General features: G+C 67.0%; 3 protein-coding genes across 13 annotated transcripts; 2 read left to right on the top strand and 1 right to left on the bottom strand.

Annotated features, from left to right (window-relative positions):
- Positions 1-2,865: 2,865 nt before the first annotated feature.
- Positions 2,866-7,539, top strand: MXRA8 (matrix remodeling associated 8). Of its 6 annotated transcripts, none has more exons than XM_021097443.1 (10): positions 2,866-3,157; positions 4,159-4,182; positions 4,303-4,599; positions 4,706-4,807; positions 4,899-5,369; positions 5,577-5,735; positions 5,902-5,938; positions 6,019-6,095; positions 6,230-6,310; positions 6,475-7,539. In XM_021097443.1, the coding sequence occupies exons 1-10, from the start codon at positions 2,881-2,883 to the stop codon at positions 6,498-6,500; spliced, it is 1,551 nt and encodes a 516-aa protein (XP_020953102.1). In that variant the 5' UTR covers positions 2,866-2,880; the 3' UTR covers positions 6,501-7,539. The 6 variants fall into 6 exon arrangements, with proteins under 6 accessions (XP_020953102.1, XP_020953101.1, XP_003356164.2 ...); XM_021097442.1 differs by having other exon boundaries at positions 6,230-6,320; XM_003356116.6 differs by having other exon boundaries at positions 2,999-3,105.
- Positions 7,540-9,263: 1,724 nt separating this feature from the next.
- Positions 9,264-20,690, top strand: DVL1 (dishevelled segment polarity protein 1). 5 transcript variants are annotated; one of them, XM_084962511.1, is made up of 16 exons: positions 9,535-9,749; positions 14,752-14,821; positions 14,911-15,032; positions 15,278-15,381; positions 15,574-15,712; positions 15,919-16,012; positions 16,095-16,164; positions 16,248-16,387; positions 16,466-16,542; positions 16,615-16,682; positions 16,839-16,916; positions 17,571-17,702; positions 17,789-17,956; positions 18,029-18,235; positions 18,892-18,931; positions 19,436-20,690. In XM_084962511.1, exons 1-15 carry the CDS (start codon positions 9,580-9,582, stop codon positions 18,900-18,902), a joined length of 1,650 nt encoding a protein of 549 aa, XP_084818637.1. In that variant the 5' UTR covers positions 9,535-9,579; the 3' UTR covers positions 18,903-18,931; positions 19,436-20,690. The 5 variants fall into 5 exon arrangements, with proteins under 5 accessions (XP_020953098.1, XP_084818637.1, XP_084818636.1 ...); XM_084962510.1 differs by having other exon boundaries at positions 16,839-16,991; XM_021097441.2 differs by lacking the exon at positions 18,892-18,931.
- On the bottom strand, positions 20,646-25,999 carry TAS1R3 (taste 1 receptor member 3). 2 transcript variants are annotated; one of them, NM_001113288.1, is made up of 6 exons: positions 24,425-24,941; positions 24,052-24,352; positions 23,186-23,968; positions 22,868-23,071; positions 22,615-22,735; positions 20,646-22,471 (listed from the first exon to the last, which is right to left on the bottom strand). In NM_001113288.1, exons 1-6 carry the CDS (start codon positions 24,607-24,609, stop codon positions 21,498-21,500), a joined length of 2,568 nt encoding a protein of 855 aa, NP_001106759.1. In that variant the 5' UTR covers positions 24,610-24,941; the 3' UTR covers positions 20,646-21,497. The 2 variants fall into 2 exon arrangements, with proteins under 2 accessions (NP_001106759.1, XP_084814102.1); XM_084957976.1 differs by having other exon boundaries at positions 20,652-22,109; positions 24,425-25,999.
- Between the last annotated feature and the right edge of the window lie 150 nt (positions 26,000-26,149).

Below are 26,149 nucleotides of genomic sequence, written 5' to 3'. Positions count from 1 at the left end.
TTCTTGGGGGGGTGGCGGGGGCTGGGGCCCCAGGTTTTTGCACGCCTTTGTCTCCACCGGCCTTCTCACAGCTCGGCTGGAGGGACAGGCTGAGGCCAGTGGCCAGGATGCAGACTCCACACAACGAGTGACACCAGGCAGCGCTGTCATGTGGGTGCAGAGAACCACCCACCACAGTTGCCCCTCCCGCCAGCGCTCTGGGTGGGGGGACCTGGGGGAGCATCTCAGAACTCTTCCCACCACCTGGCCCTCAGAGAGCCTTTTTCTAGCATAGTCCTGTAAATCCTGACAGCTCTGAACTAACCATCCTGGCGTTTTCTGCATCACCAGACCCTCCTCTCCTGCGCATAAATGCCTTAAGGCCCCATCTTGCTCCATGTGTGGCCAGGCCACAGCCTGCAGACCCCTGGGCCTGGCACCCTTGCTCCCCAGCAGGCTGCCTCCTGGCCCTGGCCTGGCCTTCACTTGTGGGTGTCACTCCCTCTGAGGCTGTATGTGTTTTAATCTCTTAACGGCACCTCTCGCTGTGTTTATTTTTATTTTTTGGGGGAGGGCTGCACCCACAGCCTATGGAAGTTTCCAGTCTAGGGGTCGAATCGGAGCTGCTGGCCTACATGACAGCCACAGCAACATGGGATCCGAGCGACGTCTGCGACCTACACCACAGCTCGTGGCAACCTTAACTGAATCCTTAACCCACTGAGCAAGGCCAGGGATTGAACCCACATCCTCGTGGATACTCATCAGATTCCTTTCCACTGCACCACAATGGGAACTCCCCCTCTCGCTGTGTTTAAAGCGCCTTCATTCATCAGCGAGCAGGTCTGCCATCTGCCTCAGCTCAAACAGGTGTGAGTGGCAGGAGGGGCCTGGCACCCGGTTTGGTGCTATAGCCCAGGACCGGGCACACAGTGGGTGCTCAGTGTCTGCTGAATGATGGGACGGCCTGTGTGAGCATGTGTCCGTGTGTCTGCTTGTGCCTCTGAGCGCCTGTGGGTTTTCTTCCCAGTGAGCCTGGCTGCCTGGAATGTCTGGGTCCCCAGGACCGAAGCCAGAGTCTGAGTCTCAGCTGGGCTGGTGGCCGACCCTCCTCGTTCCGCCTCCAGCTCCTAGGAGAAGGGAGGTGGATCTAGGCTCCGGTCTGGCTGGGGCTGGGCCAGAGCTCAGGGGGCCCTGCGGTGATATCAGCCCCCTTCTCTCCTGAGCCTCTGTGTTCATCTGGAGCTGCTTCCTGCCGAGGACTGGGAGGTGGGCTCAGGCAGAGGATGGGGGCCACAGCCTTGCACCGCCCCGTCCACCTTTGCCCAAGAGCACAAGGGGCTGGTTTCCTGCTGCAGGCTCTGCATTTGGGCTGAGCTGATGGCTGGGTCGACTCTGCGAGGCCCACGGACCCCAGCGTAGGGCCTGCAGCCGGGAAACCTGCTAGAAGAGCGAGGGCTCTGGGGTGTGGCCCGGCTCCCAGCTCAGAGCTGGGGGCCGACCCTGTCCCCTTCCAGGCTGGAGGGCCGGACCTGGGCCATCTCTGCCTCCCGCCATGCTGCTTGGACATCTCTCCGTGGAGGAGAGACAGCCTGGCAGCCGGAGGAGGAACAGGGCCGAGCTGGAGACAGCAGCAGAGGGAGAGACAGACGTGGGCGGGGGCCTGGAGGAGGGAGAAGGGCTGGGAGGGAGGCCGCCGGCACTAATACAAACCAGTTAGAAAAACAGGAGGAGAGGCCAGGCCTCAAGGCCAGCCAGGCAGGGCTTGTTTTTCCAGAATGCAAGGCCCAGGGAGGAGTGGGGTGGGATAGGGAGACAGGTCCCGATTCCAGTTTGGAAACGGGGCTCCGCCTCCCAGGGCCTGGATCCTGCCGAGGACTCGAGGACTCGTCTGTCCGTTAGGCTGGGGGTGGGGCGTCCTTGCAGCCAGTCCGACCTGTTGTCACCCCTCATTCCCTCTGGCTGCTGCAGCAGTCTCTTCCCCTTCCCCAGGAGTCTGGCTGGGTCAGGCTCCTTGATCAGCTGAGGACTTGGGACCAGGGCGGGTTGGAGAGTGAGGCTCCGGGCAGCTGGGATGGTGCTGTGACCATAACTCAATCCGAATGGGCAGAGTCTCAAAAATGCACTGTGGGTTTTTGTGGTTGCTTGGTAGATTTTTTTTCCCCTTTTTTGAGGTTTGCTTAACTAGAAAGGGTGGGTTTGGTACAGAGCGCGTGCTCTGTTATTTCCCATTTGTTTATGTGACTTGTAAGCTTTCCCAGAGCTTCAAATTTGTGCTTCGGTTGGGAAGGCCCTTCCTCTCCTCCCCTCTGGGGGGGGGTGGGGTGCTCCCAGGAGCACTGTGGCCGGTCTGGGCAGCGTTTCATGGACACCAGGCTCTGCCCTTGGCAGTGGCAGGTGGGGTGGGGGCGTTGGGACAGGGGTCCCACGCCTCTCATCTCCTGGCTGGCCCTCTGGTGGACATCAGTGCCCCTCAGGCCGCCTGCAGGGGCCCCTGTTCCCTGCCCCCCAGTGGGAGCTGCTCTCGCCCCACTTCCCAGAGGAGGGGCTGGTGGTCTGGCCCCAGGATGCCTTTCTGCGGGCCTGCCGCAGGGCCGCCTTGAACCCCACAGGCTGCCCTGCCCGTGTGGGGCAACGCCTTGAGCCAGGGTCTCCCTAGAGAGCTAGGTCTGAGGGTGTGCTCACCCCAGAACCCCAGATCAGCAGTGGCCCCAGAAGGGCCCCATATGTCACAGACACCCACAGGACATGGGGCATGCCCTCAGGCCCTCCTGCTGCTCCGAGGGCTGGGCCACTGCCGCCCCCTCCCGGACCAGAGAGGGGGCCAGGTCTGGGCTCGCTCCCCTCACCCTCTGGGACACAGCGGCCGAGGTCCCGCCCCTCCCACCAGGGCAGCTAAGGATGGGAGGAGGCCCGGGGGCTGGGCAGGAGCGGAGGGGCGGGCTGCAGACTGCGACAGGCCCAGGGCTCCGTGATGTCAAGGCGGGTGCTGAGGAAGGGGAGGAGGAGGGGCCCGGCTGTTTTTCGGGAGAGTTAGAGCTCGGGAGACAAAGCAGCTGGCGGGCCAGGCAGGCGCCATGGAGCTGCGGTCCCCGGTCATTCTCTGGCAACTTGTGCTTCTGCAGAGTGAGTCTGAGTGGCCGGGGTCCGAGGGAGTCTGTTTGGGCTCAAGCCCCGGGTAAGGGGGACGCCCCTGCCGGGAAGTGAATGGCTCTAGGGGGCCTCAGAGGGAGCCGCTCACTGCGATCAGGCCCCCAGGGCCCAGGAGGGGAGGAGGTCCTAGGTCAGACCCCCTCACAGAACTCCCCTCGCGGCACGGGGGGGCGGGATGCGGACTCTGGGACAGAAGCCAGGGGGGCTGAAGTGTGGGGCCTCCTCCCGGCTCCCTCTCCTGAGGAAGAGGGAGCCTGTCTGTGTCAGGAGGGGAGCGGTCGGGGGATGGAGAGGGCCTGGGAACAGCGGGGCTCGCGGGGTCTACTCCAGAGCACCCCCCACCCCGTGACTCCCAGGCCCCCGAGCCCCCACCCAAGGCCGGCCTGCTGACCTGGCGCATTCCTCTGTCCCGTCTGGGCACTTGGCCACATCTCTGGAGCAGGAATTTGGCTTGTGGGGTGGCAAATGGTGGGGTCACTCCCCACGTCCAGCCTTCTCGAGCCGAAGACCTTTAGGAAGACTTAGAGCCTCCCCGCCGCCCCGGGAGGGGCACCAGAGGTCTGAGGACCCCGGAGGGCTCGTGTGGCCTGCTCCTTGGCAGGTGCCACACCAGACATGCCCATGCAGGAGCCCCCACACCCGCCTGAGGTGTCAGGCCCTGGGCTCTGTGGCTTCGCTGCAGTGACGGTGGCCACCATTCCTGAGAGTGGCCCTTAGGGACGAGCACACGCTCCAGAGCTGGCCTGAGCAGGGTCGGACCCTGGCCTAACCACCCACCTCCAGAAGGGCAGGCTGCTGTGAGGATGAGGTGGGGGCCTGGGAGGGGTGGGGGGAAGGAGACCCCTGTCTGTGTCCTCCTGGCTCCTCTAGGTTTATCCCACCTGCTAAGGGGGTGTCGTTGGCACCAACCTCAGTGAGGACTAGAGAAGGGACCCAGGGAGCCATGGGGGGGGGGGTCTGGGTGGGTGACCGCGATGTCAGGTCTCAGGTCCTGCTTCCCAGTGTGACTCAGACTTCTCTTTCCAGGCTTTGCTGTCCTTCTGTCCTCAGGTTAGTGACCACCCTCCCCTGGGAGCCGGGTGGGTCTTCCTGCTGCCTTGCTAACACCACCCTGTACCTGTCCCCTCGGGTCTCACCCTTCCTCCAGTGACACCCCCCCCTCCCCACCAGGCCTGTCTGGGCCGGACAGCTCGGTGGTGTCTGAGTCCGCAGTGAGCTGGGCAGCGGGAGCCCGCGCCGTGCTGCGCTGCCAGAGCCCGCGCATGGTGTGGACCCAAGACCGGCTGCACGACCGCCAGCGTGTGGTCCACTGGGACCTCAGCGGCGGCCCGGCCGGCGGCCCCGCGCACCGACTCGTGGACATGTACTCGGCGGGCGAGCAGCGCGTGTACAAGCTGCGCGACCGCGGGCGCTTGCAGCTGCCTCCCTCCGCCTTCCACGACGGCAACTTCTCGCTGCTCATCCGCGGTAGGGGCCGCGGAACCGCGGCGGGGGCTCGGGGGCTCCGGGGGCTGGGGGGCTTGGGCCGGGAGCCGGGGCCGCGAGCTCACGGCGGGGCTCTCCCGGTGCGTAGCGGTGGAGGAGACAGACGAGGGGCTGTACACCTGCAACCTGCATCACCATTACTGTCACCTCTACGAGAGCCTGGCCGTGCAACTCCTGGTCACCGACAACGGTGAGTGTGCCGCCCCTCGCCCGCGCACCCACCCCTGCCGCCCGGACGCCCCTCTCCTGGCCCGGGATCCTTGACCGACTTGCTCCCCCAGCCCAGGCCGCCGGCGCGCACTGGACGGGCGAGAAAGAGGTGCTGGTAGTGGAGCGCGGCGCGCCCGCGCTGCTGACCTGCGTGAACCGCGCGCACGTGTGGACCGACCGGCACCTGGAGGAGGCGCAGCAGGTGGTGCACTGGGACCGGCAGCCGCCCGGGGTGCCACACGACCGCGCCGACCGCCTGCTCGACCTGTACGCGTCGGGTGAGCGCCGCGCCTACGGGCCGCCCTTCCTGCGCGACCGCGTGGCAGTCGGGGCGGACGCCTTCGCGCGCGGCGACTTCTCGCTGCGCATCGACCCTCTGGAGCCCGCAGACGAAGGCACCTACTCCTGCCACCTGCACCACCACTACTGCGGCCTGCACGAGCGCCGCATCTTCCACCTGAGAGTTACCGAGCCCGCCGCCGAGCCGCCCCCGCGGGACTCGCCGGGCAACGGCTCCAGCCACGGCGGCGCGCCCGGCCCAGGTGCAGGGGGGCCCCACCAGCCGAGGAAACTTCCGCGGGGCCGGGGGGCGGCCCGCCGCCCCCCCCCCGCCCTTCTCCCCCACCCCCCGCTCCTGTCCCACATCTGGGACTTGGGTGTTGGCGGAGGGAATGGGGGCCCGCAGCGCCGCGGGGAGGCCCGAGTCGCGATGCGCACTCCCTGACACTGCTCCCACATGGTCCCCGCAGACCCCACGTTGGCACGCGGCCGCAGCGTCATCAACGTCATCGTCCCCGAGGGCCGGGCACACTTCTTCCAGCAGCTGGGCTACGTACTGGCCACCCTGCTGCTCTTCATTCTGCTGCTCATCACTGTGGTCCTGGCCACCCGACAGCGCCGCCGCGGAGGTGAACAGGGGTGGCGGCGGTGGGGGGGTTCGGGGATGCAAGGGCTTTCCTGGCCAGTGGCGGGACCTGGGGTGCGGTGGCGTGCTCGGGGCTGGGAGAGTTCCTCAGGGCTGGGGGAGCTGGGGAGAGGGGCGACACTGCCCCCAACTCGAGTCTCCCTCCCCAGGCTATGAATACTCCGACAAGAAGTCCAAGTCAAAGGGGTGAGTGCCCCGCCCAGCTCTCCCGGGAGCCAGTAGATCAGATGCCCTCTGCCCTAAACTCCACCACCCTCCCGCTCCAGGAAGGACGTGAACGTGGTGGAATTTGCTGTGGCCACAGGGGATCAGGCTCTTTACAGGAGTGAGAACATCCAACTCGGTGAGGACCCCAAAGGGCAGACTGTGGCTCCCAGGCCTGGGGTGGGGGCAGGGGGGGCACATCTGGGGGGCGGGGGGGGGGCACATTTGGGGGCGGGAGGGGGAGCTGCTCACCCTGCTCTCCCCCTGCACCAGATTACAAAAACAACATCCTCAAGGAGAGGGCCGAGCTGGTCCACAGCCCCCCACCCCCCAAGAACATCGACTTGGACAAAGGTGAGTCCAGGTGAGGGAGAGACCCCTGCCCATCTCAGAGCAGGCCATTCTCCACCCCACCCGCTGGGAACCCCGAGGGCAGACGTTCACGGCTCTGCTGGATGTCTGCCCTGTCCCTTTGGGAGAGGGACAGAGGACAGACACCCAGTTTCCTTGGCTTCCAGAATTCAGGAAGGAGCACTGCAGATAAGGTGATCCTGGGCTCCTGGCTGGGCCAGCAGCTCTGCCAACTCCTGTCTGTCCACCTCAGAGGACTCCTGACCCCATGCCTGGCCCCGCTTCCAGCGGCTGGTCCCGCTGTCCTGGAATTTGGCTCGGACTCGTGCCGAAGGAGGCTGCTTCCAGACCCCTCTCCTCACGCCCAAGAGTGGGCTCCTTGGGACTCTGCCAGGGCTGCAGCCATGCCCCCTGTGGCCGCCCTTGGCCCATGCCCTTCCCTCCTGGCACAGCCTAGACCCCACTGATGTGCACCAAATCCCCAGGCTCTCCTGGCCTCTGCCTGCAGAGTTGGGGAAGGGCAGGAAGGCACTCTTGGAGGGGGTTTGGTGGGGATTCCTGGAGCTGGCGTCAGCCGCAGGGCTGGCACTCCCACCCCTTCCTTTACCAGCCAGGCTGCCCTGCCGAGGGTTCTGCATGGGATGAGGGCTGTGCACCCCGGGTGGTGTTCCTCTGCACTGTGTCCAGCCACCTGGGGCTGCCCTGGGGCCCCGTCTCTGCCTCCCACCCTGCCCCAGCCCTGTTTCCATCAGGCTGCCTTGACAGTCACTGGGCTCCACGTGACTTTTTTCTTTTTTGCTTTTTAGGGCCACACCCACAGCATATGGAGGTTCTCAGGCGAGGGGTCTGATTGGAGCTACAGCTGCTGGCCTGCACCACAGCCCCAGCAACTCGGGATCCCAGCCGCGTCTGCAACCTATACCACGCCAGATCCTTAATCCACTGAGCAAGGCCTGGGACCGAACCTGTGTCCTCATGGATGCTAGTTGGATTTGCTTCCGCTCTGCCAGAATGGGAACGCCTTTGTGTGACTTTTGACCCTGACCCTCTTCCCTTAAGCCCCTCCCTGGGCCAGAGTCCGGGGATGAGGCCTCATCTGACTTCTTTTTTTGGCTGCGGACAGGAGGGAGTGAGGGTGGCTTGGGAGTGGCCAGTCCTGCCGCTCCTGCCTCCCACGTCTGCTCATCCTAGGGAACTGCCACCATCACAATAAAGACCACATCTGACTTTTAGACTTGGCTCTCCATATATGCTTCTGTAGCTCCCCCCATCTCCCTGGGGGGCAGAGTCTGGGGACCCCAAAGCGCTTCCCTTCATCTGAAGTCCTGCTGTCATCACTCATTCCCATCACGCATCTCCCTTTGAGTGGAAGGTCTGGGTGTCCGGGGAGGGGCGGCATCAGAGCTGGTTGTACGTGTTTATTCCTGACTGTGAAGCAGCTCGAGGTTGTCTTCTGAGGCTTTACCTGGCGTGGGGAGGGGAGCAGATTGGTGGATGTGGAGACAGAAGACATTCTGTCCTCTGAGAAGAGATGCAGATGCCAGGATGGGCTTAGATGTAGAGAAGAAAGGGGAGAAAGCCGGTGGCAGGAGAGTCCTCCGAAGGGGTGTTGGCAGGAGCAGACAGGGCGAGGCAGGAAGAAGCCTATTTCTCTGACCATGAGCCCAGCCTGAGCCCATCCTCCAAAGCCTTCTGCAATCGCAGCTCCTTTTCGGGTAGGGTGTTTTGATGAAGGTGCGGTTTCAAGACCTCCCACAAAGGAGTCACATAATTTATTACTGTCAGGTCCCAGGGTGTGTGTGTCGGGGGTGGCGGGCGCTTCGTGAGCCGGGGAAGGGCAGTCCTGCTTCCAGGTCACCAGTGAGCAGGAGATGGACAGCAGAGTAGCAAAGTGCCTGTAACTCCTAAGGTGGCTGGGGCACCAGTCACTGACTTTCATGGGCTGAGCAGCAGGTGGTCAGGTGGGACAGCAAGGCTCCAGGGTGGGGACCATCCCCCTCCTTTCCTGAACACCTGGCAGAAGGCCGGGGCGGGCCCTCTAAGGCCACCCCGACTGGTTCCCTTGAATTCCCTCTGGGGAAGCAAGGCCTGAGGGGAGAAGGCCCAGGCTTGGCTGCGTGGGTGCGACCTCACGGAGCCCCGAGAGCATAGGGGAAAGGAGATCAGGACTCCTGGCCTAGGCTCACCTAGGGGTGGTCCCTCGCCCGGACTCAGGGCCTCGTGGCCAAACTCCGGCTCTTCCTGTCAGCAGCCGTGGGGAACAATCCCTACACGGGCTGCCAGAGCACTGTGCCCCTGCGCGGGCACAGCTGCCCACGAACCCCGCTGTAGCCCGAGCATCACCTACGCGTGCTCACGCCCGCACTCCCGCGTCCACAAGGGTACCCGTATTCACTTGGCCCGTGTTTCTCGGAGCCTCCGTGCGACTACGCAGAAGGCGCGCCTGTTCCGAGCTGGCGCGGGGGCGCAACACGGAGTGGCCTCAGTTCTAGCGCGGATCCGAGAAGTTTCGGCTTCCCGCGGTGCCCCCCGCCGCCCGCCGATGTGACCAGGGCGCCTCCGGACTCCGAAGAGAGGGAGGACCGCAGCGCGGCCGGGCGGAAGCCCTCCGAGGGCCCCAGGCGGCTGCGCGACGTGCAGACGGGGTGCGGAGCTTCCGGAGGGTCCCCACCCACCTCCTCCCCGCCCCGCGCGGCCCCGGCCGCCCACGGCTCGAGCGCCAGGCCTCGCGGGCTGGAAGCCTGGCCGCCGGGTGGGCGCCGGGCGCGCGGGCGGGGGGGAGCCGGGCCGCGACGCAGGAGTAGAGGCCCCGCCCCGCGCGCGCTCCGCCCGCCCCGCCCGCGCGTGCGCAGCTCCGCCCCCCGCCGCGGGCGGCCGGTGACGTCAGGCCGGCCGCTCTCCGGCGCCCCCCGCGGCCGCGCGCAGCCGGGCCCGCGGTCCCTTTAACGCGCGGCCCGAGGGGGCGGCGGCGGCGGCGGCGGCGGCGGGGCGCACGGACGCGGCGGGCCGCGCGCCCTCCCTGCCTGCGTCCCGGGCCGGGGGCGCATGGGCGGCCTCGGGCGGCGGGGCAGCAGCCGGGGCGCGCAAGGGGCCGGGGCCGAGGCCGGCGGGGCGGGCGGGGCCCGGGCGGCTGGGCGGGGGCGCGGGGGCCTGGTCGCGGCCGGGCCGGGCCGGGCCGGGAGCGGCGCGCGGGCGGGGCGCGGGCGGGCGGGCGGGCGGGCGGCGGGGAGGCGCCCGCGTCCGAGGCCCGGGCCGGGCCTGAGCGCCGCGCCATGGCGGAGACCAAGATCATCTATCACATGGACGAGGAGGAGACGCCGTACCTGGTCAAGCTGCCCGTGGCGCCCGAGCGCGTCACGCTGGCCGACTTCAAGAACGTGCTCAGCAACCGGCCGGTGCACGCCTACAAATTCTTCTTCAAGTCCATGGACCAGGACTTCGGGTCAGTGGGCCTCGCGGCCTGTGCGAGGGCGCGCGTGTCGGCACCTTTCTGCGCCCGGCAGGGCAGGGGGATCCTGGGGCTGTGCCCGCGCGCGCCGCTGCGGTGTGTCCTACCTGTCTGTATCCTGAGCAGGGGTCGCCCGGGCCCCTGCCTGCCTGCCCGGGAGCCTTTGAGCTCTGACCCGTGGGCAGGCGGGGATCCTGGCTTCTCCACTCCAGCCCTCCTCGCGGCTCCCGTCCTGTTCTGAGTGTGTATGACCTGCGGTGGTGGAGGTCTCCGGAAGCCCACCCTGGCATCTGCCAGCGTCAGGGCCCGCTTCCTGTCTCGCTTCTGTGGAGGGCAGGTGCTTAGGCATGACCTGGACAGCCTGAGATTCGTGGGACTCGGGTCAGAGGAGTGTCGGAGTGTCCCGTGGAAGGGGTTGGAGTGGGGGGGCAGCCACCCAGTGGGTCCCCTAGTTAGCACGGGGGAAATGAGATGATCTGGACAGGGATACAAGTCTGTCTGCTGGGGTCTGCAGCAGTTTCTGGAGGCTAGAGACAGCCTCCTCTTGGTCTCCAGAGTCCTCAGGACAGGGCAGAGGTCAGGGGTCACTAGTGACCATGGGCCTGCCCTGGGGTTGCTGGCTGCAGGGCCTCTGTCTGTGCTGAGCCACACAGCCCTTGGGTTCCTGGAGCAGCCTCTGGGTCAGGGTCCCTATGTCTGCACTTAGCAGTGGCTGTCCTGACCAAGGGGACTTCTCAGTTGTGCGGGGCAGCTGAGCCTCTAGAACAGTGAGTGGTGAGCAGAGGCCTGACCCAGCACAGCCACGGGTAACCTGAGTCCCCTGCTCAGCAGCGCTGGGGGGGCACCCAGAGGCTTCATGGGCCGAGCAGGTGTGCCTGGGTGCCCTCGGGCAGCCCGTGTCCTTGTGTGTGGCTGCGCCTCGGGACTTTGACATTGAGGCCGTTTCCTGGATTCTGCGGTTCGTAGGCCCAGGTCAAGTCAAGCTGAGGCCGCTGTGTGGCTCTCAGGGAGGCCTGAGGGCCATGTGGACAACTGGACTCCCTTGGGCCTGCCCAGCACGAGGGAGAGGCAGAGACGGGAGGGTGTGTCTGGGACAGCATCGGAAAGCTCGGTGCCCCCCGCCCTGCTGGGCCCAGGCTGGGCTCCACAGGGTAGGGCATCATTTAAGGGCATGTGATCCCAGCATGGACCTCGCTGGGCCATCCCATCTTCTCTGGGTCTGGCCTGCTTTGGGTGTTAGCATTGGGTATGTGAAAGTGTTTCGTTTTTAACTTGATTATTTTAATAAAAATCACTCAAGTCGCACATGCTCTGTCACAAACTGAAGCCAGCAGGGAGTGTGTGTCCAGGCATGTGCCCAGCCCCCCAGCTTGCTGCCCTTGGACCGTGATCCGGGCTGCATCCTGAGGGGTCTGACCCTGCTCCTGTGTCTGAGAGCCACTAAGCTGCCGAGACCCCTGTCCCGCTCAACGTGTTCTCCCAGCAGAGGCCGGGCCTCCTGGAGGACTTGCAGGACCTGGGTTCCCTGGCCTAGGAGGACAGTGGGCGGGCAGATCTGGGTCCTAAAGCATGAGTAGGAGCTCTTCAGGTCACCTGAGCATGTCTGGAATGTGGGGGAGGGAATAAGAGCAGTCTGGCAGATGGGGCTGGGACAGAGGGAGGGTTTGGGGTGACTTTGGAAAGTTCATCTTATCCCCCACCCCGATCTCTGGTTTGTGGGCTATTGGCCTCAGGGGACCCTTGGAGAGGATCAGCCTCCTTCTCCACCATACTAAGATCTACCTGCAGAGCTCTAGCTCTTATTTATTCTGTAAAGTCGCTTATTCAGTGGAATAAGTTTTCTCTGGGAGGAGCTGGTTAGTCATTCACACCTTAGTATAAACCAGAACTGGAGGCTCGTCCTGGATACCTAGTGGATGTAGTTGGAGGTTGTGGAGAGTGTAGGTCCTGGCTGGGCTGGGGCAGAAGCTGTCTCAGGAGAGGGGACTGTGAGGAGCGCCAGGTGAGCCTGGGCATCCTGCCCCAACCCCTCAGGCCACTGTGGGAGCCTGAGGTGTGGCCATAGCCACGTGCTCTGGGCCGACCCCCTCTCTTCCCCGTGGGCCTCTTTGACCAAAAGGGCGGCAAGTCCTGCACCCACTTCCCACTTTTCCTATGCAGGTCACAGCTATTGTGTCCTAGCAAAGCTGGGGAGGGTCTCTGGGCCTGGGGAGGGCTGGCCCGGAGGTGGGCCAGTGCTGGTGCAAGGAGGGGCTTGGCCTGGCCTTGGGGCCAAGGGGCAGAGGTTGAGGGCATTTGGTCACAGGTTTCTGCCACTAGGGCCGCTTTGCAGGTTCCAGGCCTGGCTGCTCTTGGCATGAAGCCATCTGTCTGGTGGTGGCCCTGGCCCCTTGGCGTCTGGGCTAGGAGCTCCAGTCTGTGGGGCCACCTGTCATGGTTTTGGGTGGCGTGGGGGTGCTGTGCTTGGCCTGGCCCAGAAGGCCCGCGGTCCCCCTCTACCGCTGCCGCTCAGCCCGCTGGGCTCGGGAAAGTCTAGACCTGTGACCCCCAGAGCCCGCGGCAGGTCGTGGAGGACTGGGACCCCTCACCCTGGAGCCTACTGCTGGTCAGGAGACAGTGAGGGGACAGATGAAGGCTCTGTGGGAGCTGAGGACCCCCAACTCATGGGGACACAGTTGGGGCCACCCGGTCGGGAAGGGCCGGCTGTGGTGTGCGGTGGCCTCTGGGGGCCCAGGGGTCCTCCTGGCCCCTGGCTTCGTTCCAAGGGCCCCACTTCGAGCAGATTCCTCACTGGGGCGAGTCTGCGAGGGCGGCAGGTGGGGCTGGGCATCCCAAGTTGGATGTTAACTGGGATCTCGCCAGGAACTCTGAGGTTGGGGGCAAGGTGCCAACAGGGGTGTCCCTGGGCAGCCAGCCCGAGGGTCAGTGCCTTCATCGACCACTGCTCCCGAGGCCTGCGCTCCTGCCTGCTGAGGCCCCACCCGGGAGGGAGCCCAGGGTGGTCTGGGGGCCTCTCCTGTGCACAGCCCAGGTCTCCCTGGATCCCACCCTGTCCCTCTTCCTGGCCATCGGCGGGGGTGGGCAGCACTGCGCACCCCGTACCCTTTTTCCTGGGGGCTTGGACACCTGCCCCCCCCTCCCTGCTGTCCCGGCCTAGCTGCCCCTCAGTGCCCCAACCTCCAGGGAGCAGGACGCTGTCCTGCGCAGGCTGGGAGGGGTGTTTCTTAGCCACAGAGGGCCGGCGAAGGGGGGCCTGGGAGGGGTGTGCCTGGGTGGGTGGGTGCGTGGAGGCTTCAGGCAGCTCTGGGGGATGGGCCATCTTGGGGTACTGGCTGCATGGGCAGTGGGGCCTTGGGGTGCTCCTGGGCCCCCCGGCCTGGGGTGCCTGCCTCAAGGGTGCCAGGCAGGCCCCAAGGATGAGTCACAAAGGGTGGGGGCGGGGGTGCAGCGGAGGTGGCTGGCTGGGCTCCCTGGGCCGTGAAGCGGGCACCAGGTCCCTCCTGGGTCTGTGGCTGCTTGGGTGCCCAGGAGGGCTTGCTGTAGTCCCTTGTATGTTGGCTGCAGATGGGCAGGACCCCAGGTGTCCCCAGGCCACCCAGGTCTTCCTGTGGTGACAGCTCTCTGTGTAGCTTTCTCGGTTGAATCTTGGACTGGTCCCGGACGTGGTGTGAGAGTGGGGCCGCAGGCAGGGTCTGCTCGTCACTAGGGAGAGGAGGGGTCCGAGGAGTGGCTCTTTTCATCTGCCAGGGTGTCCCCCTATTGTGTGTGTGTGTGTGGGTGGCCGGGGGCGGGGGGCAGGTGGTCACCGTAGCCCCCGGCAGTGCCCTCCCTCTCCAGACGGGCTCTGTCTGCTCCACATCCACTCTGCCCCAAGGGCCCTGCTCCCTGGTGGGAGGTGGTGTGTCAGCTCTGCGGGGGACTCCTGCCCTTGCTGCGGCCTGGGACCAGCCAAGTGGAGGGGTCCAGGCCCAGCAGGCTGTGAGGCTGTTTCCTGCCTGGTCTCTGGCTCTTCTTTCTGCACTGGGCCTCAGTCCCAGGTGTAGACGTCTGCACGCTGGGCAGGGCGGATTCCAGGGGGCAGGCGCCGGGGCCCTTCCCACTGCAGGCCCCGCCCTGCCTGCCCTGCTTCCCCCCCCCACACCCCCCACCCCCGGCCTCCAGGAGGTTGCAGTACAGGATGTGCGGGGCCACGGCCATGGCCACAGCCTGCCCTGCCCTGCCCCACAGCCCCTCCCCTGCTGCCCTCCTCACTCCTTTGAACCTGATGCCTAGATCTCCTGAACCTGTTTCTGACCCCAGGGTCACTAGCGTCCTTCCCAGTGGGTGCTGCCCTGGCCCTCTGCGACCTGCCCTTCCCACCCCTCAAGCTCACCCGGCTGGGGCAGCATCGAGGGACAGGCCAGGGCTAGCTGCTGGGCAGTGGCTGGTGGGGCTCGCTGACCTCCAGGACCTGAGCCTTCTTGTGGGCCCAGCTGGCCCTAAGCCTACTTTTCCAGGTCTTGCATTGGGCTGGTGCAGTGAGTGGCATCTGCTTCTGTGTCCCTGGTCGCCGATGGGCATGCCTCTGAGTGTGTGTGCTTGTGGGTCCGTGTGCCGGGCACCCTGGCCTGCCTGGGTCTAGGGGTCCCTTTGTGCCGCGGCCCTCCGCATTGCGAACCGGGTGCTGTTCTGGGCCGGTGGGGCGGGCCCCGCCCTCCAGATCCACACTCCAGGGGCGCAGGCACCATGCAGGGTGGGTTGTTCCACGGAGCCCTAGGCTGTGATCTGCTGCTGGGGGGTCGAGTGTCTGTGCCCCCTGAGTCCTTGGAAGGATGCTGGAGTTTCCCAGGAAGGGAATGTGCTGGACCAGGGCGTCCACAGGGACTGACCTCTGGGCCTGTGGCTGGACGCCCCAGGTGGCACATGCCCCAGGCCAGCTGGGGGCCTTACTCCAGCGCCTGCTGGCCACAGACGGGGCAGCCCCCAGGGTGGCAGCTTCACGACTGTCTGCCCACAGGGTGGTGAAGGAGGAGATCTCTGACGATAATGCCAAGCTGCCCTGCTTCAACGGCCGTGTGGTCTCCTGGGTGAGTCTGCAGGGGCTGGACACCTGTGCCCGGGGCCCTGCCGGGGTGGCCTGGAAGCCTCGTCCCTGAGTCCTCGCTCTCCTCTGCAGCTGGTCCTGGCTGAGGGCGCACACTCGGATGCGGGGTCTCAGGGCACTGATGGCCACGCGGACCTGCCCCCACCTCTTGAGCGGACGGGTGGCATCGGGGACTCCCGGCCCCCCTCCTTCCAGTAAGGACTCTGGGGGGTGGCGCTGAGCCCAGTGGTCCTGAGGGACCTGCCAGGCCTGTTGGGGATGGAGAGGGGCAGCAGAGCAGGGGCCTGTGGTCAGCAAGCGCTGGTCAGCAGGGGCCCAGAGCGGGCTGGGGGGTGGATGGGGGCCCTTGCCAGAGTTGGAGTTCCACCAGATGAGGGAGGAAAGGAGCTGAGGGCATCCACGGCCCGGCCTGCCCCACCCTGCCTTCCTCTTGGCGCAGCCCGAACGTGGCCAGCAGCCGCGATGGGATGGACAACGAGACTGGCACAGAGTCCGTGGTCAGCCACCGGCGGGAGCGAGCTCGCCGCCGGAACCGTGAGGAGGGTAATTAGGCCACACCTTTGACCTCCCTGGGCCCCTGGGGGGCACCCCAGGCCCCTGCTGTCCAGTGGGGTCCCTCGGTGGAGGTTCCTGACTCAGCTGACAGGATCCTAGCGACCCCCCCTCTGCAGCAACCCCAGCAACAGGTGCTCCAGGGCACCCCGCAGCCATCTCCCCTCCCTGCTGTGCCCACAGCTGCCCGGACCAACGGGCACCCGAGGGGGGACCGGCGGCGGGATCTGGGGCTGCCCCCCGACAGCGCGTCCACTGTGCTGAGCAGCGAGCTCGAGTCCAGCAGCTTCATCGACTCGGACGAGGACGACAACACCAGTCGGTGGGCATGGGCGGGTGTCCAGGCGCGTGCGGGTGTCCGTGTGCCCACGAGCAGGGGCCGGGCCGGCTGCCTCGTGTCTGCCGAGCCGTGGGGCTCCTGTTGCGGGAGCAGGGGCTGAGCCCGTTCCGCAGCGCGTCCCGCGCGGGCTTCCCTGGGGTGCGTGCAGGCGGAGAGGCTGCCGGCGCCCTGACCCTGTGCCCCCGCAGGCTGAGCAGCTCCACCGAGCAGAGCACCTCGTCCCGGCTCATCCGGAAGCACAAGCGGCGCCGGCGGAAGCAGCGCATGCGCCAGACGGACCGCGTAGGTGGAGGGGGTGCGGGCCGCTCTGTCCCCTGGGGCCGCCGCGCCGCCCGCAGCCCCTCACCCAGGGCCGCCCCCGCAGGCCTCCTCCTTCAGCAGCATCACGGACTCCACCATGTCGCTGAACATCATCACCGTCACGCTCAACATGGGTGAGGCCTCTGCCGCCGCCGCCGCCAGAGGGGCCCGGGGCTCGGGGGCGGGGGGGCGCTTGTTCACACACCCGGCCCCGCAGAGAGGCACCATTTCCTGGGCATCAGCATCGTGGGCCAGAGCAACGACCGGGGCGATGGCGGCATCTACATCGGCTCCATCATGAAGGGCGGGGCTGTGGCCGCCGACGGCCGCATCGAGCCGGGCGACATGCTGCTGCAGGTGTGGGGCTGCCAGGGGCCGCGGGGAGGGGCGGGCGAGGTCTGCACCCCCCACCACTGTGCTGACCCCCCGCCCCAGGTGAATGACGTCAACTTCGAGAACATGAGCAACGACGACGCCGTGCGGGTGCTGCGGGAGATTGTGTCCCAGACGGGGTGAGGCGCGCGCGTGGCGGGGGGAGGGGGTGCTGCTTGGGGCCTCGCCGGTGTGACCCGCCCACCCCGCAGGCCCATCAGCCTCACGGTGGCCAAGTGCTGGGACCCAAGCCCTCGGAGCTACTTCACCATCCCGAGGGGTGAGTGACCCCCCCGGGGCTGGCGGGGCAGGGCGGGGGCGGGGGCGGGGGCGCCCAGCCCAGCCTGAAGGGCCTCTCTCCCTGTGCTCCTGTGCCCCTGTGCTCTGCCTTCTTCCCCACTGTCCATTCGTCTGTCGCCACACGGTGGCTGCCCAGCTGACCCGGTTCGGCCCATCGACCCGGCCGCCTGGCTGTCCCACACGGCGGCGCTGACCGGAGCCCTGCCCCGCTACGGTACGAGCCCCTGCTCCAGCGCCGTCACGCGCACCAGCTCCTCCTCACTAACCAGCTCTGTGCCCGGCGCTCCGCGTAAGTGGCGGCTCCTGAGATCAGAAAACGGAGGCACCCGTGAGGGCCCAGCCGAGGCGCCTGCCTGGCACGGCCACCCCCGAGGGCCATCCCGGCTTGAGCGTTGGTGCTGGTGCCAGGCCCACGAGGGCGGACACTGTACCCTGGGGTCACGGACACATGGGCGCCCACGCTCGCACCCTCTTCCCAGCCCTCTGTCTGTAGTGGGAGGGAAGGGCCTGGGGGGCCGGGCCGGGCCTGCCCAAGGGTCTGCTATCTGGCAGGGGCAGGCGGCATCCGTGTGGCCCTCACGCTGCTTTTCTGCCACTAACATGACTAATAGGCCCAGCTTGCGGGGAAGGGGGTGGAGGGGGTCTGGTCTCCGCCCCGTGGGGTCCGGTCTGCAGGGCGGGGGTGGCCTCGCCTGGTTGGCCACAAGACCTGGTGAAGCATCTCCCTGTTGGAGATGAGGCCCCACCCTCCCCGCCCCAGGCCGCTCCCTGACCCTGTGCGGGCGGTCGGGTGGGTGGTGGAGGGTCCTTGCGGCCGTGCTCGCGGCTGTGCTCCCGGCCGTGGCTGAGCGCGGGGTGTGCCTTGCAGAGCTGGAGGAGGCGCCCCTGACGGTGAAGAGTGACATGGGTGCTGTCGTCCGGGTCATGCAGCTGCCGGACTCGGGCCTGGAGATCCGCGACCGCATGTGGCTCAAGATCACCATCGCCAATGCCGTCATCGGTGCGGGGCCCTGGGCAGCGGGGGGCTTGGGGGCGGTGGGGCGCGGCCCAGGCTCCCCACCTGACGCCTGACGCCGGCTGCGCCAGGGGCGGACGTGGTGGACTGGCTGTACACGCACCTGGAGGGCTTCCGCGAGCGGCGGGAGGCGCGCAGGTACGCCAGCAGCATGCTGAAGCGCGGCTTCCTGCGGCACACGGTCAACAAGGTCACCTTCTCCGAGCAGTGCTACTACGTCTTCGGGGACCTGTGCAGCAGTGAGTGGGGGCCACGGGCAGAGGGCCCCGGAGGACCCGCCCGCCTCCCCTTACCTGCCCCCCCTCCTGCAGATCTCGCAGCCCTGAACCTCAACAGCGGCTCCAGTGGAGCCTCCGATCAGGACACGCTGGCCCCGTTGCCCCACCCGGCTGCCCCCTGGCCCCTGGGCCAGGGCTACCCCTACCAGTACCCGGGGCCCCCGCCCTGCTTCCCACCCGCGTACCAGGACCCTGGCTTCAGCTACGGCAGCGGCAGCGCTGGGAGCCAGCAGAGTGAAGGTGAGGGCCCGCCGGCCAGCGTCCAGCTCCCTGCCTGCCCACCTGGCTCTGCCCTGTTGCCCACCCCCTCCCCGCCCCCCGCCCTGTGCGCTCCCACCTGCTCTGTGCTCGGGCCCTGGGTGGCTTCTTCTGGAAGGGGTGAGTGGTTAGAAGCTTCAGGGGTTGGGGGGGGGCGCTGGTGTTCCAGACGTGGCAGAGGCCGAGGCAGGAGGTGGTGTGGGAATGGGGGCTGGGGGTGTGGGGGGACATGCGGGGCCCTGGGACGTAGTGGAGGACAGACACCTCCCCCGGCCCCCTGTGGTGGCCTGGAACCAGCAAGGGGCAGTTTCGCAGACACACGCGGCCTGTGGCGGAGATGCGTGGGGAAGTGGGGCAGAGGTGGGGGCTCGGGGTCCCCAAGGAGAAGCTTCATGGGAATAGTGTCCCAAGGCTGAGGGTCAGGGAGGTTAGCCGGCACATGCCCCTGCACCCAGCACACCGGAGGGGGTGCGGAGAGCAGCTGCTCAGAGGGCAACAGAGTCCAGGGAGAAGCTGTGTCAGGTGCCTGTGGGCCCTGGACAGGTCCAGCTGGCAGGGGGCATGCCCTGGGCGGCGGGGTGGGTGCCCGGGCCGGGCCGGTGTGTAACTCCTCTGTCCCTTGCTTTGTGCTGAGCAAGCCTTAGACTGAAGGACTAGCGGAACGGACCCTCAGGGCCGGTAAGCCAGGGTCCTGCCCCGCGCCCCTGTCGGCACGTCCCCAGCCAGGGGGCGTCTTCAGGTTTCCGGCACTTCCTGAGAGCCCAGGAGGGGCTGAGCTGAGCAGCTGGCCGGGGTTCTGGGGTCAGATCAGAGGAGGGTCTTTGGGGCGGGGCGTCCAGAACGGCCGGCCGGTGTGCGGGCGCACAGGGTCTTCTCTGGGCCTCGCTTTCTCAGCAGCAAGACCAGGCCCTTGGTTCAGGCGCTGGGGTGAGGAGTCAGGCACAAGCTGGCCTCGGCATGTCCCTGCTTGTCTGCCCCCCTCCGCTGTCCCCCGTCTGCTTCCACTGCTTCCCCGGGCGAGGCCAGCCCAGCCCTCGTGTCTGCATGGCTGCCCACCACCCCCGCCCCAGGCTCAGGACCACCGGGTTCTGCTCCTGGTTGCCCCGGCAACGGCCACCTGTCCCAGGAGAAGCCAGGCCTGACACTGACTGGCCCATTCCTCTCCCTACTTCTTGACCCCAGGAAGCAAAAGCAGTGGGTCCACCCGAAGTGCTGGCGGGAGCAGCCGTCGGGCCCTGGGTCGAGAGAAGGAGAGCCGGTCGGCTGGAGCTGGGGGCAGTGGCAGCGAGTCGGACCACACAGCGCCAAGCGGGGCCGGTGGCAGTGGCTGGCGGGAGCGTCCAGCTAGTCAGCTCAGCCGCGGCAGCAGCCCGCGCAGCCAGGCCTCGGCTGCCGCCCCTGGGCTCCCCCCGCTGCACCCCCTGACAAAGGCCTACTCGGTGGTGGGCGGGCCGCCCGGGGGGCCGCCTGTCCGGGAGCTGGCCGCAGTCCCCCCAGAGCTGACGGGCAGCCGCCAGTCCTTCCAGAAGGCCATGGGGAACCCCTGTGAGTTCTTTGTTGATATCATGTGACCGGGGAGAATGCCCGCAGCTGGTCCTGCTGTCCCTGCAGGCGGGTGCTGTGCCTGGAGCTGGTGCGCTTGCCTCGGCGGCCCAGCCTGTGCTTAGTGCCGTGGCGTCTGGGCCCAGACAGAATGGCGGTAGGCGGCAGGCGGGGGCCGAGTAGAGGCCATTGGCTGCGGGTGCTGGGGCAGGTCTGACCTGCGCCCCTGGGCGTGTGCCTCAGGGACCCTCCCTCACCCACAGAGCTGTGCTCAGGGCCTCAGACTGAGCTTAGAGGTGGCCTGGGTCCCTCCTTCACCTGGTTCACAGGCCCCACCCATCTTGCCCAGGCCGGAGGCCCTCTCGGGAGTGGGATCAGAGCCCCGAGGGCCCTCTGTAGCTGCCCAGGGCGGGTGTCTAATTTATTTATTTATTACCTGGCCTGTGTGCCCTGGGGGCGGTGGCAAGTCAGCTGGCCCCACCCCCAGCCACCGGAGCAGAGTTTGAGGTCTCCCCACGCCTGCAGGGGCACAGGTCGCCTGCAGGGGCACAGGTCGAGTCTGCGAGGGGGTGGGAGGGTTGTGAGGGGGAGTCGGAGGTGGCTGGGGGGCATAGTCCCGCTGGCAGGAGGGGATGCTGACCCCCAGGGACGAGGGCACAGATGCACATAGCTGCTGCGGGTCGGGGCAGAGGCCTTGGCCAGCTCGCCCTTTCACACTGTCCTCGGGTGGCCGCCACCCCCCACCGCACACGCTACTTCCGTCCCGGCATCTCTGGCCTGCACACGTCTGCGCTGTAGATACCGTATCGAGTCGGCGCGTCCGTCCAGATAGTCAATAGAGCTGCTTCTGTGTAAATGCTATTTTAAACACTAAAAAGCATTTAATTTTATGGGACCGGCATGCGTGACCTGTATCTCTTCTTTCCTACTTTCAGAGGTTGGGGTGCAGGGGCTGGGGGCAGCCTCCTGGGGGCAGCCAGGAGCTGACCCATGACTGGCTTGGTACTGTCCACGCGGTGCCAGCTCAGCCAGGAAGCCCTGGCGCAGTAGCCCTGGGCGGCGGTCCTCTGTCCGTGGTGCTGGCCTCTGGTTTGGGGGGTGGGGTCCTTGTGGCTGGCGCTGGCCTTGGTGCTGACCCCCACCCTGCCTGGGCTCTGTCCACGGTGCTGGAGGTGGCTGACCCCCATTTATTGGCTCAGGCCAGCCAGGGAGGCAGAAGGAAGCTGGGTGCCCCCTCCCTCCTGAGTGGGCCTCTACCCTACGCTGGGGCCCACTGTCAGGCACCCACCCCTGCAGGGGGTCAAGAGAGCCCCAGCCCATCCACCAATGTCCCGCCCCTGAGGGCCTGCTAGTGGGGGCCCAGGCTGGGCCCAGCCAGGCAAGTGATGCCTGTCTGGCCTTCACCTGGTCTGTCAGGGGTTTTCCTGAGAGCTCGGCTGCAGCCCCACGGGCTCTAGGCTACTGTCCGTGGGCGTCTCTCAGGGACAGTGGGCCTTGGTCACCTGTGCAGTCCAGGGCTCAGCTGGGACAGGGATAGCCTGTCTCTGGGGCCCTAGATAATGAGGTTCCGTGGGACTGAGGCCCCTTATGCAGGCCTGGAGGTCACTGTGGGGTCAAGGGTGGTAGAATCTGAGAGTCAGGGCACAGCCTGCTGGTTGCCGCACAGGAACTTGGTCTGGGGGCACCTTGACTACGTCTGAGGTCACTGGGGGGAGGTCACTGGGTCAGGGGTCATTTGTTTTTTCCCAGAGTCTCCTCCCCGCCCCCCTGCCCTCTGGCATCCCCCCAGGAAGAACGTGGGGGTGTTGAGCTCTGGCCACCTCAGCAGCAGGTAGCACTTGGGCAGGTGGAAAGTGGCCAGGATGCCCAGCACACAGAGGAGGGCGGCACCCATGTGCACGGCAGGCTGGGAGGCCACAGGCACGTTGGCTAGGAGGGGCACAAAGGAAACCCAGGTGATGAAGTAGGCCAGCATGGCGAAGGTCAGGCTGCGGGCGCTGTTGTGGTAGCCAGGCTGGCTCTGCACCAGGAAGGTGCCCAGGAAGCAGAGGAAAGCCAGCGTGGCATTGGCAGCATGTACCAGGCTGAAGCTGATCCAGGAGTGCACGCGGCAGTGCACCAGTGCCTCTGTGGGCAGCGCACGCCAGTCTGTCACCACCTCCGGTGGGAAGGCCACCAGGTACCAGGTGCAGAGCGCTGCTTGTGCCAGCATGGCGAGCAGCACCGCCAGCCAGGCCCAGGGCCCCCACAGGTGGCTGCAGAGCCAGTCGGCCCAGCTTGGCGGCAGCTCTGACCTCGCAAAGATCTCAGCCGCCTGCAGGAAGAGGGTGCTCAGGCAGCCAGTGAGAGGGAGGTGGAGCAGCGGCTGTTGGGCCAGGCAGCTGGCAGGGCCGGGCCGGCCCGGGAACAGGAGGACGCTCAGGCAGACGAGGCCCAGGCAGGCCAAGCCGAAGCAGGCCCGTGGCCCACCGGAGGCCTGAACCAGTGGGCTGTCTCGGTGCCAGATGAAGAGCCCCAGGGCTGCCAGCACCAGGCCCAGAGCCAGGCCCAGCAGCACGAGCAGCACCAGCACGGCTGGCTCCCCCCAAGCCAGGAACCTGGGCCTGCGGGGGAAACACCGGGTGCTCCGGTCCGGGGACCACTGGTCCTGGTCACACTGGACACAGAGGGTGTCATCTGAGGTGTGGGAGGAGAGAGGGGGCGCTGGGGGGCGCTGGCTTCCCCCACCTCACCCCTGCCAGGGGTTCTGGCCTCAAAGCCAGGCCTCCAACCCTCTGGGGACCCTCCCCACGGAGGAGGCAGGCCCAGGGGAGGCTCACCTGGGTTGCGCTGGTAGCTGCCCGCCTTGCAGTCCACACAGTCATAGCAGCAGGAGTGGAAGCCCTTCACCCGGCGCACCTGGCCCTCCTCGCACTGTCGAGAGCACTGGGACACGGGCTCCTGGGAGGGGCCTCGAGGCTCAGGCCTGCCCAAGACTGTGGGGCCGCCCCCTGCGCCCCCAGGCAGGGTCGGAGCTTACTCCTGGCCGCGGGGGAGCTGCCCTGTGGCTGGGGACGCAGCCCTGGCAGTTACCTTGTTCCCCGTTGTGTGCCAGCGCATCCGGGGACGCTGGAGCGTCAGGCGGCCGTCGAAAGTGCCCACGGTGCGCAGTGTGGGCATCAGGTCCTGCCACACCCACAGCTTCAGGTCGTAATCCATATCCACGTTCCCGCTGGTGTCGAACCGCAGTGTCAGGCCGCGCGCACGGAAGCTCAGGTTGTACATGTTCTCCAGGAGCTGGCGGGCAGGTCAGAGGGGGTGGGGGTGCTGGGCGGGGAGCGGCGGCCAGCCTGACCCCCCACCCCCCACCGTTCCTTCTCCTCCGATTGCCGGCGGCACCCGTGCCCTCACCTGCCAGGGCTGCACCGGCTCCCGCGTGGGGCAGCCCGAGGCGTTGCAGAGCAGCGTGTTGTGGAGCGCCTGGGCCACGCTGTACACAGCCGCGTAGGCGGGGAAGCTCCGGTGGTGCAGCAGCCCCTCGGACAGGCTCTCCAATGTGACGTAGTCACACTGGGGGCAGCGAGGCCCCACCACGTGCTCCTCCAGCCCCTGCCGCTCGGCAGCCAGCGAGGCGCAGTAGGCGGGGTCGGCGGCCAGGGCCAGGCGGGTCTGCACGTAGGCCGAGAACTCGGGCATCAGGGCACCCTGGTGCAGGAAGCCGAGCACGGTGCCCACCTGGTCCATGCCCGGCAGTGTCATGACCAGGTCCGAGGTCAGCCAGGCCTCGCTGGCCACCCACACCTTGGGCGAGAGCCTGCAGTGGAGGCTGTGGCTGAAGAGGCTGCGGGCGGCGCGGGCGGAGGAGAACAGCACCACTACCTGCACGCTGCTCTGGTTCACTTGGGGCAGCAGGCCCTGCGTGCAGTCCAGCCTTGGGCTACGGGCGTGGGGCAGCGGCACCAGGCCCTCGTGCGCGATGCAGATGCCCTTGGCGTTGGCCAGGTTGGAGAAGAGGCTCAGGCCCTGCCGGCCGTACTCGTCGTCGCTGCCCACGGCGGCCACCCAGTTCCAACGCAGCTCCTGCAGCAGCTCCACCATGGCCACTGCCTGCACGCGGTCGCTGGGCACCGTGCGGAAGAAGGAGGGGAACGTCTCGCGGTTGCTCAGCCGGTCCGTGCTGGCGCTGTAGCTGACCTGCGGGGCCGGAGGCACCTCCTGACAGGGGTGCCCAAGGTGGGCGGGGCTGGGGGGCAATGCGAGGAGAGGCGGGGGCGCACCTGCGGCATGAGGAAGAAGCCGAAGAACTTGCCGGTGACCAGGGCGACCTCAGACATGTGGGGCCCGATGACGGCCAGCACGCGGGGCTGGTACTGCGTGTAGTCGCAGTAGGTGGCAATGCTGCGGCTGCCAGCCTTGGCCATGAACACTAGGCTGGGCTTCATGGCGACCATGGGCTCTGAGCAGGTGTCGAAGAGGTCGTAGCCCAGGCGCAGCCCGGGGAGCAGGGCCGATCCGTTGTTGATTTCCTCCACAGCCATCATCATGGCCAGTGCCCAGAGCAGGCCGAGGGACGAGAACCTGGTGTCACAGGGGCTGTAACTGACCGACACTGCTTCCCTGGACCCGAGCCACCCCCGCTCCTGTCCCTACCTGGTACACACGGTGGCGTTGGGCTCTGTCCTGTCGCCCAGCCCAGCATCCTCGGTGGAGCCCAGGGGGAAGAGCCCCCCCAGCACGTAGTGCCCTTGCATGCTGAGCTGCCGGGACAGGCACAGCGGGGCCCCCGCCCCGAGGCCCAGGAGAGCTGTGAGGCCCAGGAGAGTCAGGCCTGGCATGGCAGGTGGCAGCTTCCAGCAGGGATGGCAGTGAGCAAACTGGGGGCCCAGATATGGGGAGTTGGGGTGGGCAGGCGGGGGCAGAGGATTTGTTTAGCAAAACCCTGGCCGGTCCTCACCTGCCAGCTCAGGTCCCTGGGGATGCCTTCCATCTCCCGGGCCCCACGGGTTTGCTTGCCTTGGACTCTTATTCTGATGCCACCACTAAGGCCCCCTGGCTGACAGTGACCTGAGCAGGCAGGCTCGGGGCAGCCACTGACCACGACCCCTTGCTACCTCCTTGCGCAGAAGCCCCTGGCACCCACCTCTTCCTGGAGGGGGAGGGTCACACTGGACCTGCCTGCCAGTGAGCCTGGCTTGGGTGCCAGTGCCCTGGGAGTGGGCACAGAAACCCTCTCCAGCCCTGGGCAGGTGCTGTCGGCCCCTGAGGGGGGACTGCAGGGGTGGTTTCATCTGCAGGCCTTGCGGGCAGCCTGAAGGGGGTGTCCCCCACCTCTGCTAACCAGGCCTCCACCCTGTGGCTGGGGAGAGAGGGACCCCAGGTGGAGGTCACGGCCTCTCGGCCCACCTGGAAACGGTGCAGCTTGAGGGTCTGAGGCCTAGAAGCTTTGGGGGCCTGGCCCCTGGTGCCACACAACAGGCCTGGGCCCTGGATGCAGCAGGTGCCTCCCTGTGGGGGCAGAGCCCAGCTGGGCCTGGAAGGCGTATGCAAACAAGGGAGGAGCGGCGGTAACCAAATGGTCCCCCGCCGCGGGTCAGCACAGGGCCAGGCCAGGGCCAGGCTGCTTAGCCCGGGTGCCTGGGGACTGGTCTCCCCACCCCCACCGCCACCAGGCCACACTGGCCCAGAGAAGCTGGGGGAGGCTAGTGATGCCCTGGGGGAGGGGGGCTCGGGTGGGGCCCGGAAGACGTTTACTGGAAGCTGTCGAGGGACCCGGCCTTTGCCTGTCCCCACTGCCCTGTGGGGAGGGCCCAGGCTGTAAGGCACCCTCGGGACACACACCACACACACACACACACACACACACACGGCGCCGCAGGTGCATGCCTGGATGCACGCGTGAATGCCTGCAGCGCTGGCTCTCTGGCCAGCAGAGCCCCCGGGCAGTTCTCCCAGGCCAGTCCCTCAGTCACCACACGGCGCCCCGAGCCCTGCGGGTGGGGGCAGAGCTAGATGGAGCGGCCGCTCGACACTGCTCCGCAGTTCTGACCCTTGGGCAGTGGCTGAAGAAGACCCTGCCCTACATGCAGCCCTCCATCCAGGCCTCTCCCATGGCACAGAGCCGCCCCTCCACTGGTCGCAGCCTCGGCAGAGCTTCCTTCTCCCTCCCTATCTCCAGCCACTTAGGTGACTCTGTGACTCAGTTTCTCACCTATGACATCGGGGTAATGACATGGACCTCGATGTCCAAGCCAAAGCTTGCTCAGAGGCAGGTGGGGCCCCCGACACTGGCCGGGCAGGCCTCATGTCCCCATGGTTGACACTCTGCCTTGACAGGCGCCTGGCACACCCAACCCCCTGCCCTTGAGGGCAGCAGCC

This window comes from Sus scrofa, chromosome 6, assembly GCF_054392235.1.
Source record: "Sus scrofa isolate SSC_HxYL_T2T_F1_AM1 chromosome 6, Sscrofa_HxYL_maternal_Yorkshire_Landrace_v2.0, whole genome shotgun sequence".
Classification (NCBI taxonomy): Eukaryota; Metazoa; Chordata; class Mammalia; order Artiodactyla; family Suidae; genus Sus; species Sus scrofa.
This window is presented reverse-complemented; position numbering and strand designations above follow the sequence as displayed.